The sequence below is a fragment of the Squalius cephalus genome (genome assembly GCF_949319135.1).
Source record: "Squalius cephalus genome assembly, chromosome: 19".
NCBI classification, from domain to species: Eukaryota; Metazoa; Chordata; class Actinopteri; order Cypriniformes; family Leuciscidae; genus Squalius; species Squalius cephalus.
This window is the reverse complement of record NC_137140.1, coordinates 25058994-25075443: the sequence shown is the minus strand read 5'-3', so window position 1 is coordinate 25075443 and position 16450 is coordinate 25058994. Positions and strand designations below refer to the sequence as shown.

The 16450-nt window shown below is 36.7% G+C and overlaps 2 protein-coding genes across 2 annotated transcripts; one reads left to right on the top strand and one right to left on the bottom strand.

The window, feature by feature from the left end:
- Window positions 1-227: 227 nt before the first annotated feature.
- On the bottom strand, window positions 228-1932 carry mxtx2 (mix-type homeobox gene 2). Its single transcript, XM_079852259.1, has 3 exons — window positions 1658-1932; window positions 1382-1554; window positions 228-1283 (listed from the first exon to the last, which is right to left on the bottom strand). The coding sequence occupies exons 1-3, from the start codon at window positions 1674-1676 to the stop codon at window positions 606-608; spliced, it is 870 nt and encodes a 289-aa protein (XP_079708385.1). The 5' UTR covers window positions 1677-1932; the 3' UTR covers window positions 228-605.
- Window positions 1933-5054: 3122 nt separating this feature from the next.
- LOC307146757 (zinc finger protein 518A) lies at window positions 5055-14811 on the top strand. Its single transcript, XM_079851009.1, has 2 exons — window positions 5055-5134; window positions 7901-14811. Exon 2 carries the CDS (start codon window positions 7919-7921, stop codon window positions 12419-12421), a length of 4503 nt encoding a protein of 1500 aa, XP_079707135.1. The 5' UTR covers window positions 5055-5134; window positions 7901-7918; the 3' UTR covers window positions 12422-14811.
- Window positions 14812-16450: the final 1639 nt, after the last annotated feature.

Here is a 16450-nt window from a genome sequence, read left to right as displayed (position 1 = left end):
TCTTTTGTACTGTTTTTTGCCTACTATATAGTAGGGAAGAATGTCACCCTGTATATTATAAATGTAATATGTCCAGACATGTCCGGAAGGCCCTTCCACTCATGGGAGTCAGCTTTTAAAGTTGACTTTCGATTCCCAACGCCTCGGAATCAAAGAATTCAACAACAACAATCATACATTTTAACATTTTATTTCAAATAAATATCAGTTATTTTACAAAGTGACAGTATAGGTGGTGTGAGCTTCATTAAATGTAAATAAATATCCCAACTGCACTGTAATACCTTAAAAAGAGCATAAAAAATAAATAAGTTACTTTTTGGTGCAACCTTAGGGTAATGTTTACAATAAGTTACTTTTTGGTGCAACCATGGGCTACTGTTTACAATCTACTCCTTGGTAGAAAATTTAAATAAATAAAGTCCATTAAATAACCAATGTAATTAAATGTCGAATGTGGATATCTGATATTGCTCTGTAACCGGCACTTGCACAATACCATGCTTTTCATATAATACAGTTCAAAAAGAAAGAATCCTATCCCTCAAGTTAAACCCCATGTTAAAACAGTGTTTGTCTCCTTTAGGTTATGGATGTTTGCTAGATTACTTTAGATCCATCTGGCCATTGAAGTTCCACCAGGCTGGCTCCATTTCCCCAAGGACATCCTCCAGATTCTGAGAGGACAGATCTGGAAGTGGGGCCACAGGCTGCTCCTCAGCGATGCAGTTCCATGGGCTTCCACAGTCGGTGTCTGGCACAGATCCCATGTCCCAAAATGCAGAATCAGTAGAGGCAGGAGAAGTTGGAAGTGACTCCAGGCCACTAACACACCCAACTCTGGTACTTCCATGAGGATAAGGAGGTGGTGGGTAGAGGAAGAAATGACTCTCGTCCTCGTAGGAATTCCCAAAACTCTGTACTGGGAGACTCCATGTAGACTCAGGAGAGCTCTGTGTGCTTCCTCCAGAGCTCCAGCTGTCTGCAATAGCTTGCAGATCAGAGGGAGAACAAGAGCTGGTTCCCATCAACCTGTTTTGTCGAGGCTTAATGGCAGGTGTGCTGTAGTCACTTGGAGGAAAAGTAAAGTGCTGAGGAGACGTTTGAGACATCTGAATGTTGAAGGAGGACTCTTGATTGCCTCTCTGTTGGCCACTGACCCCAACACTAGCCATGTGAGGGGGTAGGAAAGGGCTGGGCAGAGGAGAGGTACTGTCTAGCTGTGGTGAGGTCCAAGTGGCTCTGTTCTTTTGGGTTCTGGCTCTCTTGTTCTGGAACCACACCTGGAAAGAAACAAAACAATGTTAGAATGTTGATATATGATACAAACATTTTATACTTTTTTTTAAAAACTTTGTTATCTGTATTGTTCTTTACATACCTGAATCCGTGACTCGGGTAGGCCAGTGGCTTGAGATAGACTTTCCCTGACACTAATACCAGGGTAGGGGTCCACTCTGAAAGCCATTTTAAGTAGTTCCAAGTGCTCTTTGGAGAAACTTGTTCTCTTCCTGCGGCCTGCAATCTTACTGGCCTGTGAGTTTCCATCTTGAGCTGTAAGAGTAAAAATAAATGTTTTTATTAAGGCACAAGATAAATAATTATTCCAGGAAATTAAAATCTAAAAAAATAAATTATTAAAAACAATAATACTTACCAATGCATTCCATCCACATATCTTTCAAGGATCTTTTGATTATCACTTGTAGAATGTAATGCTGTTAGGACTCAGTAGGTCAAGCTGGATGTTGTTTTACTGCTCCTTGTGCTACTGACCAAGAACTGAGAGTAACTACTATTTATACCTGCCCACCTTGGTCCAGAGGGGGCCGTCCTAACACCTGTACACTTTAAAGGTTAAGTGGGCTCTATGATCTCTAATGGGCAAGTCACACCTTCATAAATGCCACACCTTAATTTACACTTCATTCATCCATCATCTTTTGTTGTTCATCAAGTATCTCAAGACATTTTGTAAGACTGTTGAAGTATTGAAATATTACTGCTTACTACCTATTTTTTTTACTACCTAAAAAAAATAATTATATTTGCAGGTACATTACCATATTTTTTTATGATTTTACATAGGCTACATTTTCATTTTCTTTTTTGTAAATAAATAATGTAATTATACATCCAGCTTGCATTTACATTTTACTTTAAAATGTTAAAAATATGTATATGCAAATTTACATTTAAACAACAAAAACATGTAAGTATACTCCAAAAATACGAATATCAATTGTATAGTAAAATTCCCTCAAATTAAATTAAATAATCCTTGATTATTCGCTTTATGGATTAAGAATTTTAAATGATTAAAAAAAACTAGAGCTTAATAAAACATTTTGTATACATTTTAATGGAACAAGGGAATGGACCGTTTCACTTTATGTGATTCGTATTCATAAATAAATAAAAAAAATGAAAATATGTTTAGGTTTATGAATACGAATCACATAAACTAAATGGTCCATTCCCTTGTTCCATTAAAATGTATTAAGATTTTTGTAATAGCAGACATTTTACTTTATGTATCCATTTTATTATTTGTATAACATGTACTATTATACATTAAAATAATATACAAGTAAATGCTCATATGTGTTTCATATTTTTTTATAAGCATTAGCATATGATTATATTTATAAGATTTTACATTCAAAATGCAGTATATGATCATTAACTATTTGTGATCATTAACACAGTGATGCTTTTACTAAAACATTTTGAAAATGTAATATTCTAAAAGAGCTATACTTAAGGAATTGTTACATTAATTTATCAATTAAATTTGTTGACCATTTATTATATTTGATTCTTATTCATAAAAAAATGAAAATATGATTAAATTTAAGTTTATGATTTATACAAAATGTTGTATTAAGCAATAGTTTTTTTCACTCATTTAAAATTCTTAAATAATAATAATATGAATAATATGTAAGGATTGTTTATTTCAATTTGATATTGTATTGTACTATTAATTGAAATGCGTAAATCTTGTCTAAAAAAGTATAGTAGAACTAAAACGTTCTGTGTTGAAACATTCTCTCAATCATAAATAAGTTACATACTGTATTTATTTTAGATTAACAAATAAACATAAATAGTGGATTTTTGTATCATACAAGAAATGCTCTCAAATTTCAACATTAAGTGATAATCAGATTTGAAAAGATTATGACCTCTGTCATAGGTGTGAATAGGTTTGATGAATGTGTTTACGCCTCTTTGATTGATATGTCCCAATCAATCTATACAATGGCTCCTATATAGCTAATTCATACCCTTTAACAGCTGTGAATATGCCTTTATTGATATGAAAAGACCCCAGTCATAGATGCCTATAGGTCTATATGATTTTTTTTCTGACAATAATAAAAGTGTGATTGATTACACTATCTATAGAAATCACTTTAAAAAGCACTGGGATGTTCTTACTGAAACAATGAATACAATAACAAAACTTATGTATAGCTCCTATAGTGTTCATTTCAAAGTGTTTCAAAACCTTGATTTCAGGACAAAGCTCTTCTTTTTCTTCTATTTCCATCGAAGTGCTATTAAATATTGTCCCAGGGCCTGGTAAATTTCTGATCTGGTCATCATCATTTCTCATTCTGGATCTTTTAGCTTATGGCCCACAATGACAAACAATTACATACAGTAATTCCACAAATCTGAATTTTGAAGTGAGTGGGCTCTATGATCTCTAATGGGCAAGTCACACCTTCATATGCCACACCTTAATTTACACTTCATTCATCCATCATCTTTTGTTTTACACTTGATCAATTTGCAAACATCTCAAGACAATTTGTAAGGCTGTTTATAAAAATATTACTACATGTATTACTCTGCTTAGGCTACTACTTTAAAATTACAATATTTGCACATTACCATATTACTTCAGTATTACATACATTTTAATGTTCTTTTTTAGTAAATTAAACACTGTTATTATACATACAGCTTTCAAATAGTTTGTGATCCCTTTATTGAATTAAAATTTTTATAAGTAGACATTTAATTTAATGCATTTCTAATATACCTAGAGCAGAGTATTATCAAATATCTGAAATATGTCAGACTAACATTTCAAATATTTAAGTCATTTTTGTCCCTTTTGGTGGCCTTTTAGCCCAATGAATTTCTGACCCGGTCATCGTTTACTCTAAATCGTATCCTACCTTCTTCTAAATGACAAACAGCATAAATTACATATACCTACAGTTCTTCTTTTTGGAGACTCAATTTGCAATGTTTTTCTGAAAAGGACCATGTCTGATTTGTAATTTCACATCATAGTGGTAGTCATATATTGTAGAACAAAATGTAAAAGCCTTCTAAATAAAACTGCATTAACAATCATATGTTATTTATTTAGTAAATAAATGTAAATGTATCTAATTCCTCATATGTGAAGTGAAGTTGCAATATGAGAACAATGTTTGCCATATTTTATTATAAACAACTTGCAATAAAAAACAGCTTGAAGCCTTATCAATTTAATTTAATTAACATTCATTGCAGTAATATGTCTATATTATTTTATTTATATTTGAAATTATGCGTACCCTGATAGTCTAGGATCACTTGTTACATAAATGTTAGATAACTACCCAGGAAAAGCATCATCATCATCTTTATTATCATCGCAGTAGCACAATATGATTCTTACATCTATTTGCGCATTTCAGTGCGCCAGTATTTGTAACCTAGTAAACACTATTTAACTATCTATCAGAGTAATGATATTGTAGGTCAAGATGGCGCTCCATGATTTAGAGTGAGTCATGGCGTCCCTTGAGTCTACAAAACAGCAGTATGCACGGCCACTTTTATAGATGGACAAAACTGCGTCTGAAACAGACCGAAAACTACGTGGATTTTAATTAAAACAACACATTTATTTCATCAATTAACCAAAGGAAATTTGTATTCCATTTAGAGAATTTGCTTTGAGGTTTAAAAGGAAATATATGTTTGTAAAGACGACCTAATGAGTGTTTCAGGTAATCCATATTCATCCGCTCTGAGTTCCTGCCTCACGCGCATTGAAGGCAGCGGAACCCGGATGGAACTGTCATGGCTGCCGTCACCGACCTGCCAGTCTAAAGAGAAAAGAGAGGTAAATTTCTCTAAACTGCGCTTATTTGAAACAGCGGTTTTAATTAAGACACAATGGCATTCAACTCCAATATAACTGTGACTTTTTTGAGTAGTGCGCTCTTACGTTGACTTCTTTGTGTTTTTAATCGTATGATTACATCCAGCGTGGGTGGGGGCGAGTTGCTTTATTTTTGTTGATGTGGATAAATAACATGGCTTATGAGTGAATGACTTTGACATTTGTTGGTTTGTTCGCTAAGAGAGTAGCGGGATAATCGGTGCGCATCCAGAAATGCACAGCCATAATTGTCGTGTTGAGTCGATTGACATGGCACTTCCTTTAGTTGGCTGTGCATTGTGCGTGTCCGCGTTGCACAAAGTTGGTGAATGTCAACTTAATTTAAATAACTTTATATCTTCGCAGATGCAGGACTTTGTTGTTAGGTGTTGCTGGTTTTGTATCATGTTTTTTAAAAAGTTTGTTTGCGCATCTGTAGAAAGATTGTGAAGTAATGAAATTCTGATGAAAAGTTTGGCTAATAGCAATTGTGGAAAATGAGAAAAGATAAATCAACGCTGTCTGTTACAAAGATGTGCACGGATATGGGTATGAGATACGATCATGCTGATGAATTTTACACTTAATAAGAGAGTTTACATATGAAATGATGTTCCATGCATCACTTCACATCTTGGTTGTAAATTAGTTTGGAGGTTATCATACAAACATTAATCCATTTAATTCCAGCGTTCTCCCAGCTCGTTAGATAGCCCAGTGAAATGAACATTTTCCTGCATATCTTGCATTTTCTAAAGTTATGTACAAGTTAGTAATGCTGGTCACAATAATAGCCATTGGGAGTCTGATTGCTCAGTTGGTTAATGACCCAATAGATGAGTTGTTTGGGGTTTTTTTTACTATAAAGCAATTGCATGGAAAAGTGGAAAAATAATCAAAGAATATTGATCAGTTTTGAAATTTAAAATTATATAACATATATCAATCAGTTGTTTTTAAATATTTAATGTGATTGAGTTGTTTTAAAAATTAGTCTGAGGGTTTTCCTACTGTTCACAAATGTGACCACTGGCATGTTTACTACATGTATTGTGATCCTTTTTTATATGTGCCAGAACAAGCTTAAAAAATAATTTAATAATAGATTGTTTAAATATGTGTCTCTCACATGTATCATGACGTGTTTTACATGCTTGCTTTTACTGACAGACTCATTTTTCAGAGGTGCAAACTAGAATTAAACTGTTGTCATAAAACAATTTACACCAGCCATGTAAAAAATAATCGCATGAAATCAAGACATGCATTTTAATAATTGACAACTATGTGTAAAATACATCAACAACTCTTTTTAGATAATTGACTCAAACGTAAATTTTGACAAGATGTGACCAGTGGGATTAAATTGGTTAATGGCAAAGTTTGATTGCTGTATAATTGTTGAATCACAACATTTAATCTTAAAAAACATTATAGATTTGATTTGATAGATATTGACATATTTCTAAATTATTACATTTCAACAGGTTACCATACAGACAGAGTTTGCATTTCTCAGGGTTAGACTCTAGTTATTCTCCACAGTAAACATTTCAAATAGTATTATTAAACAGTATTACAGCAGTTGTTGTTACGTGACCTACACTACATCACATGACGTCATTGCACATTTCATTTAGCAAGTGGTATCCATTTATTATCTTGGAAATAAAAATGGATATTTTGAAAATATAATGTAATTTTGTGTCAAATATCTTAACATTTGGCAGCTCAATTATGAGACAAGACAAATGTTTAAATTCTGCAGTTTGAATTACTTATGTCAGTTCATTCTTCACCGATGAACCACAAATTAATGGGAAGTGCTATATTCTGCACTGTAAACAGAGTACTGCTCATTTTGGAAAATGTAGGGGATCATCCATGTATTTTATGCATGCAGAATATTTGCATACCGTGCAGAGTAGACATGCTATAAACTGTTGCAAATTCTTCGCATCCCATGCCCCTTATCTGTTTATTTATCAGATATTGTTTGGCATAGCCTATTCGATGATATTTTGTTGATTATAAACTTCTAAGTGGTGTGTATAAAAAAATTTCTGGATAATATTCTGCAAAATTGGCACAGAAAATGAAAAGTAACTCCATCTGGGCTCCTAATGATTACATTTTTGCAACATTCATGAATAAAAGTTTTTCATACTTCTCACTCTGCAGTATATAACTAGGCTGTTAAAGGCTATAAAATGTGACAACCAGTTTTTCCAGATGCAAGGAATTGCGGTGAATGGCATTGAAAGGTTTTCTGTTCTGCTTTCTTGACACAAACTAAGACTAGCATGAAAGGCAAGAAGATGTTGTCTGTCATTTTTAAACAAACACTAGTATTGTAGACTGCACTAGAGAGAATATGTAGTCTATTGTGGAAAAAAAAAATACAGTAGTCAACATTTAAAGTGGATCAAAACCTTTCATCAAAGTTATACATAAATTTTGAACAAGACCTGTTCTTGTCTTTGGACAACTTTGATTAACTTTTTTGATCCACTTTAAATGTTGACTACTGTGTTTCTGTAATACTTTTATACTCAACATATTGCATATATGTTTGTTTAAAGTGTAAATTAAAGCATAGTAGCTCTTACAATATGTATTTAATAGCGGTCATTTTTCTTAAATGCTGTAAAACATTAACTGTACAGTAGTATTATTCACTTATTACAATATAATAATGTTTTGTTTTTTGTTTTCCAAATATTGCAGGAGCCTATATTATAAAGCATGGAGGTTGACCTGACCGCATCAGATGATCCCCCTGAAAGCCATGACCAGAGCCAGGATGATGACACCTTACTGAACCACACTTTGCCACTCGAGTTGGCACATCAGCTTCCAGAGACAGCCTCTTGTAACGAGCAGTGTGACCAAGATGAAACACACCCTGAGGAGCCAGCCACTGATAATCTTCACATAGATGGCAAAGCTTCTGGAAAGACTCCATGTAAGATGCAGCAGGGCGCAATCTTCTCTGGAAAAATACTGAGTTTTTGTTGTTCTGAATGCAAAGACGACACCACTTACAGCCCTAATGACTTGCTGAAGCATTTTCAAGGATCACACAAAGGAACCCTTCCAACTTATCCTTGTGATCTGTGCTCGTTTGTCACCAATGAATTCTCATCTCTTCAGCGACATCGCATTGGACATCGAAACACTTTGGTCACGTGCGAGATTTGCAACGATGGGGTGCAGTATTCACTTCTTTTGCTCACCAGGCACTTTACCAACTGCCACAGCCGTAATGGACAGTTTCGCTGTAAAAAGTGTGAGTTCTCCACCAGAGATGCAGGAACCTTTGTTCAGCACATCCATCGCCACAACGAACGCAATCACAAATGTGTGAAATGTCCGCATGGTAGCCCCACACAAGGAGAGCTTCAGAAGCATAACTTGGTGTATTCAGGGACTTTTCCTTTCTCTTGTCAGATATGTGGCTATAGTGCAGCTCGCAGAGAGTACCTGAACAAACATCTTACAGTGGCACATGGTGAGGAGATGAACAAGAGGAGAGCAAATGAGGACAATTCTGGTGTTAATTCAACTGGACTAAAACTGTTGCTTAAGAAGTCTCCTCCAGGTGGAGGATCCAGAGAATCGCAGTGGATGTCAAAACTTAACTCACTCCCTGGTGTAGGTCTGCTCGATCATAATGGCAGGTTGTTTAATCCTGAAAAAACCTTGGAGGAAACCCAGCAGTTTCTTGAAAGAGCTGTTGGGGTTAAAAAAGAGAGTAATAAATGGACAAAGTCTCCCGTACAAAGTGAGCCACAAACTTTGCACCTTATTCCATCAACAATGCCACAACCAAAGTTACAAGAGCATGAGATTAGTCCAGGACTTCTGAATTCAACCAACAACAATGGACTGACTGTTCTTATGGTGAAGAATAAAATATCTATTCCACCAAACTGTACCACTAAAGTAATGGGCTTTAAGATAGTAGATGGTAAAAAGCATTTAGTTCTCAAAGTCATACCGACAAAACCAGAGGACTCCACTGAAAATGAGGTTTCTGATTCACACATCGGTGATGATGAAGATAAAACAACCAGCAGCCCTTGCTCTTCATCCTCACCAAGCATAGGATCTCTCCTCAGTTTAGAGTCTGGAGAATCAAATGAGCCATCTTCAATAAAAGAAGAGTCACCGGAAGTTGAAAATCACATTGGCAACCATCTCCCCCTGACAGAGGAGCACAAAGTTAGCTTTAAGATTGCAAGTAAGGCATGGCAGGTTAATAATGAGGATACTGAAGTCTCACATGGTGTACTGTCTACAGCGTCAAAAGGTGCTGCACTTTCTCTGTGTCAATGCCGCCAATCAAGTGGGAGTTCATCGCCGCATCTTCATGAGGTATCTTTCCTCTGTTCAAGTGAAAAAAGCTACATTGATGATATCCAGACAGCAAATCCAGCCGCCACACCTCCTGTTTCAAAATCAGAGTTTTCCTCTGCTGGTTCTGAGACTACACTTTCTGATTTGCAAATTGCTCAAGTAAACCCATCTGAATATGAGGCTACAGCTTTCGCTTCAGTTATGGATCAACCCTCAGGTTCACAGTCACCTGCTGATGAAACCACACATCCTTCCTGTGACTCTTCCAATTCAAAATCTGATCCTGAAATGTCTGTAGATGACAAGGTCACACACGTTGATATCCTAAAATCTAAACTTCCTAATATAAAAACAACAGATGCAACATTTGCTGTGCTTTTGGAAGAATCTCTTATCCAGGAACCTCAATTCAGTTCAAAAGGTGGTAAACCATGTAAGAATAACAATGAACCGAGCTGCCCTATTAAACGTTCTGTGGAAAAAAACATCATTGATTCAGTGGCTGCAGAGGGGCAAGATTCTAATTCTCACAAAGTTGTGACCACATTTTGTGAGATGACTGGCATTAAGACTTTTAGCACAGAAGTTGGAGAGACCTCTCAGTTTTACCCAAATTCTCCTTCTGACTCAAGTGAGACCAAAGCTTCAGACAGTGTAGTTGGAAAGTTCTCTGAAGTAACTAAAAACAAAACCACTGAGGCAATCTCACAAAATGAAACTAGTAAAGGTGCATCACCTGATGCCAAAGATTGTAACCCAGAGGTGGAAAATAACTTTCTTAATTCCCCAAGTCAAGAGGTCTTTAGTTTCCACAATTATTCTAAAGATTCCTTCGGGAGCTCTCCCGATTCATTGCAGCCTGAGGAAGACTCACCGCTGGGGCTAGAGGAAGAAGAGTGCGAGGAGGACTTTGGTGACTGGAGCTTAACTCTGCCGGCATCGCCTCCTCTTCCAGTGGAAGAAGATAGCAAGGGAGTGGCTAATGCGAGTGATCCAGCATTAGAGCGAGTGTCAGATAGTGATATTGAGGTTGATGAGTGCATAGCTACTGTCGATGATTCACTCATTCCTGTGCTTCCAGAAAAAGAAGTAGAAACGGCTTGTTCATCCTCATCAGAGAAGAAACCGGAAGGCATCACATTTGCAAGTGAGAACACAGCGGCAAGCTTGACTAGCGCAGCTGTTTTGGGAAAGATACTTGAAAAGCACTCGGACGCTATTATCAGCCAGCAGCTTGAGAAAGAAAGAATGATGTCTTCAGGTACAGGACAAGAAACTGCTAGGCCGACCAAAACCACACTTCGGATTTTGCAAACACCTGAAGGAAAACAGCAGATGTTCCTTCAAACTACTGACACTCCATATGCTGTGCCAGTTCAGCTGAAAAGTGGAGCTGGGTTCAAGCTGATTACTAAGTCCAGTTCTCCCAAAATTAATGTGTCCTATGTGAAACCTGGGATTGAGACAGCCAGCAAGACTAAGGGAATAGCTCTGACTTTAAATGGAGGCAGAATTGGCATGTCTACACAAAGTTCAAGTCTGGAAACTAAAGGTCAAGCGTCTATCCAAATGGCACCGAGCGGCAGTGGAAACCGCTATTTCGTCAATGCTGCAGCTCTTAAAGCATCTCTTCTTTTTTCAGGTGCTGTCAAGTCCTCATCTGGAGAACAGGCGACCAATGTGCCACAGACTTGTTATTTAGTTCAGAGATCACTCCCTGTTACCCCAGTTAGTAGTGAGTCAAATGGTCCAAGTCCTAAGACTGTGCTTGCAACTCGTCCTGTATTGGCCATGCCTGTGAATTCAGCAGATAAAACCAGTCCCTTGCAGTCTGGGAGGCAAGCTTACTTAGTTAGATACATTTCTCCAGCTAAGTCGGGTATACTTTTGAACAATTCAGATGGGAAAGCTTTGAACCAGGGCAACCAAGTAAATGAGGCGGGCAAAAACAGGGTATTCCTTAAGATAGTTAGAGGTCCCAACGGCACCAGATTTCTCTCCACTGCTCCATACACCACAGCCAAAAAGTCGGTATACCTTGCCACAAGCTCTTTACAGTCCCCTTGCTTGTTAATGTCCTCAAATAAATCTTTAACCAATGTGTCGGCAGGTCTGAAAACCTCTACTAATTCCCAGGGTCTCACTCATAAACTCATCCCAGCATCCCAGCTTAAACATATTTTACCCCAATCCAATGTTCAAAACAAAAGCAGGGCTGAACATGATGTAGCATTACAGAAGTTGCCACTTGTTCCCTGTCCCATCCGTCCACGAAGCCAAAGGAAACGGAGGCGAAGGGCTTTGTTTGAGGAAATGCTGGAGGGCTCCTCCAAAATGAGGAGAATCTCAAGCAAGTCGTCTGAGAAAGATGCTACCTCAATTTGGGAGCCTGTTGCGAAAGATGTCATGAGAATGCTAAGGCTCTGTCCCTTTAGTCCACTTCAAGAAATCAAATGTCCCCGTCGAAACCAGCCTGTGGTTGTTCTGAACCACCCAGATGCAGATATTCCTGAAGTTTCTAGCATCATGAGGTCAGTGAACAAATACAAAGGTGAAGTTCTCAAGGTGGCACTGTCCCAAAGTACAGTTAAAGCCCTCTCTGAGTCTCCAAATACACTTTCAAAGCAGAATGCTTCCAATGGCAATGGGAGCAAAAGATCAAGGCCAGTAGGAGGCACTGTTCAAGAGAGATTCATACTAAAACTCAAGTTAAAAAAGACTAGCAGAAATAAGTATGAGGTGGTGAGGTCCTCATCTGCTGGTTCAGAGCAGCAGTCAACATTTTGTTGCTGGTTTTGTGGCCGAGTTTTCAACAACCAAGAGGACTGGATTGGCCATGGTCAACGGCATCTAATGGAGGCAACAAGAGACTGGAATAAGCTGTTCTAATGCAACTGCAGAGCCCCTGGATTGGGCCAAATGCCATCCTACGTTGTAGAAAACAGTTTTTTTTTTTGTAATCTTTTCTTCTTTTTTTAATAGTGCAGTAAGATACAGTTATCCTGTCTATATTATTTTTCCATAGATTTTTCTCCAGAAGCTTTTAAAGGGTATAGTGTAATAGAGAAGCGTTTGGTACCTGAAACAAGTTTGTATGTAAATAATTTTCACCCTTGTATATTTAAAGCGAAACCCTTGAGTATGTATAGAATGTTACTGTGAAAACTGGACACACTGTATGTTTATGGTGCAAGCAGGAAGATCACTGGTATAAGATGGTGCTGTCTCTTATATACCTTTTTTTAATGCAGACAATTGAACCAATTTCTCAGGTAATTCCATAGTCTTTGAATAAGTGAATGGTCCAGTTTATAAAGAAGTAATTATCTTTCATTCTGAAGCTGTGTACAATTGTAGATTTAAACATTATGTACCATTTTAAGTACAGTTTAAGTTGGCTACAAATGTCCTACTTCCTACGTCATTGAACCATATTGTTTTCCCATTTATGTCCTTTGTGAAAAGTTCAAAATGCATCTGCAAATTTTAAAGGGATAGTTCCCCAGAAAATGAAATTTTGTCATTTAGTTCACCCTCATTTCTTTCCAAACCTTTATTACTTTGTTCTGTGGAACACAATATATGTTGTTGTGGAAAACCTGGAAAAACATTCTTCCACAGAAGAAAATGTCATACAGCTTTGGAATGACATGAGGGTGAGTAAATGGTCATTTTCATTTTGGGATGAACTCTTCCATTAAGTATTATTTTAGAATATTGCCTAAAAACAAGCCCAACTGGTTCCTGTGGAAGCCATCCTTTTGAAATTATGTGTCCTGTGAGGTGGTTTGCCATTAATACGCTGTATTTGTTCTCATGTTGTTTCTTAGGGTCAGTTTTGTATCTACCTTCATTACATCAAATCAGACCCGGTGTCCCTTCAGTAGCAATAATGGACTTTATAATAGTTTGAATGTTTTTTCTGAAAATATATTCTGAACCTACATCTGTTAGTTATGGCTTTGGTGCTTTTTGTTGTCCTTTCACTTATTTGAAATGAAGAAATGCACCTGTAAATGTACTATTATGCTTTACTAAAAAAATATATAAAACATGACGTATTGAGATGCAAGCCAACAAACCTCAAAAAGCCAACTAAACACTAACTGTATTTTAATTTTCTGTGATACTTGAGTGCCTCATTCTGCCTCAAAGTTTTAACAAGGTCCGTTTCATTTCATGGTAAAGTCCACATTTGTAAGATTTGTGTGTGCTTAGCAGAGTTCAAAGATTAAGATTGACCATTCATTTGTGCTAGACTACATTGATTTTTTGCTTTCAACTGATTTGTTAACTTTAAAAGCAGAAGTTAAGACTTCCTTTAAACTATTTTTGAGACACTATTTTCTCATTGATAGCTCCAATATCAAGCCTTTTTTAAAATATGGGTTTCTGTCCCATATCAACAGTTGTTTTTGTTATAACATTCAGTATATCCTTCACATTTAAAGCATGCTTTACTAGACATTTGATGAAACTGTTGTTTTATGTCAACCCAGTTAACACTGTCCAGGTGTGATACAGTGGACTCAATGGTGCTTTTGAATTGATCTGTCAATCTGCTAGTTTCTCTCATAGAATTTCTCTTTAAATGTAGATAAACGCCTCACAAGTGCTGTGATCTGCCACGCTGAAGTCTCACTGAGAGATCTCTGTAATTGTTAGGACAGATGTTTTAATTTGTCTGTGTCCATTAATCATTCTTTGTCCATTGTGCTTGAATGAAGCTTTGATGGCAGAAAGGTAATAATCCATCCATGATTTAAGTAGCGAGTGTTCAGTGTATTATAGTTGTCATAAATCAGTGATTTCTCTGAAGCTTTACTTTCCCGTGTTTGGTCCGTTAACTGTTTCTAACACATGAGAACTATGTTGTTGGCATATAAAGTTTTATTTTCAATATTCACTCAGTATGTATGTCACCCTCTTTGTGACATGACAATCACTGTTATACATGTGAAGTAGTGGAATTGTTTATGCAAACCCTAACAGTCACCTAATATTCAGCTCAAATCGCCCAGCTTGAAACAAGTAATGTCACGCCATGAATGAGCAAAAATATAGTCCTCACTCAGACATCTGTCAACCAAATAATGTTTGTCATGAGGCAAAAATGTCCTTCCTTCTTGTTGTAATGCCCATGTCACACAGGTTTTTATTAGGATCTGAGAGACAAGTTTATTTTTTTATGCTAAGTGCCTAAAATGTGATGCACCAGGTTGACACTATATTGTACTGTATTTACCTCCTTGCAGTTCCTTCTTTAATAAATGTAAATACCTTTGAAGAATTATTTTTATTTTTTTATTTTTTTTAATGACTAAAAATGTTTGACACTTTTATTGCTTCTGGGGTTGCCTATTTATATTTTGGTATTTATGTGACTTAATCTTGAAGATGGAGATGTTCCTAGGAAGCAATCACCTCTAGGTGGCAGTATTGTATTAGGTTAGTAATTTAGTACTGACTTTATAATGTCATTAAGAGCATAGGTCTTCAACCCTGCTCCTGGAGGCCCACTGTCCTGCAGAGTTTTACTCGAACCCTAATCAAACACACCTGAACCACATTCAGTCTGTGATTTCAAGTGATCCTGAAGAGTTTGACTAGCTGGTTCAGGTGTGTTTGATTAGGGTTCGAGTAAAACTCTGCAGGACAGTGGGCCTCCAGGAGCAGGGTTGAAGACCTCTGATTAAGAGGATGTTTTACTAGCACATTGGCACAATATTGACTTCATCGGTATTCACATATATGATGCCAACACTTGGGAGATATCTTTATTCTGGTAGAAGCATTTTTATGTGGTCAACTATATTTATTCTTTTGCCTTCACATTCATAATACAGAAAAATGTATGTTTACCAATGCATTATTTGCTGTGAGGTCTAATAATATTAATTTAATTGTATAAATAGTTTCATTTTCAAATATTTAACAAATTTGTAGATGTTTCAGAGAACTTTATGCTGATCTGCAAGCTACTGTAATACAATTCAATTCACAATTAACTTTTATTGTGTCATTTAGTGGTATAAATTCATTTTGATATTCTCTTATCAACTACATACAGTATTAGTAACTTATCCCTAAACTAAATATGTTTCAAATTTTGCCCTCAATATATATTTGTCACTTGCCTGAATGTATGCCAGTGTAATTTTCGGTTCTCTTGAACAAAAAAGAAATGAGTTCTAAGATTGTTCTGAAAGCAACACAAAACCACAGCTAGAGAAAACATGCATTTTCATCATTGGGCTTTTGACTCAAAACTTAGTTACTGCGATAAATGATGACGACTAGCCCCAGTCTCTCCTATAGACTGCCTATTTTGTGCAATCTTTGTGGATCATGTATATAAAGAGTCATGCTAGTGGGTGTGTTATATATAAAATTAAACAAGAGAATATATATAGACTATGTATGTAGTTCAACAGTACATGACACTCCAAATGAATGTATTTATTATACTATTTAAGTTGCTGTCCAATACACGCTCTAATTTATAGGCCCTGGTTCGGCCTTCATTTTCATGAAGGCTCTGTCATGATAATGAGGGCAAAATCTCTACCCAGGCTACGATTTGCCGTGAGTCATTATCCTATGTCGCGATGAGGATATTTGAAATGCATAAATGGGCCGTTGTATCAGGGGAGACTTGTTATGGCCTCATGTGCAGATCACAGGATCACAGATTTAAGACTGACTGTTTAATCTGGGATCGACTGATTGATTGTATGTGCTGGTATTCAGTGCTGGGCTTCAGAAAACCTGTGGACCCTCACTGAGCAGGAAAGTGAGAGACAGGTCCGCCTGCTTTGACAGGATTTAAATAGGTCAGGCTTGTACCAAAGTTGTCTGCAGACCGCCTCTGACTTCCTGCCATTGAAGTGGTTCAGGCCATGGAGTGGCCTGCGGGAA

What these genes read in the sequence shown, in the direction of transcription:
- mxtx2 (XM_079852259.1), bottom strand. An exon ending in TACCCGAGTCACGGATTCAG is followed by an intron (nt 1,284 to 1,381) that starts GTATGTAAAGAA and finishes GTTTCTTTCCAG; the next exon opens with GTGTGGTTCCAGAACAAGAG.
- LOC307146757 (XM_079851009.1), top strand. Translation starts at nt 7,919, where the DNA reads ATGGAGGTTGACCTGACCGCATCAGATGATCCCCCTGAAAGCCATGAC.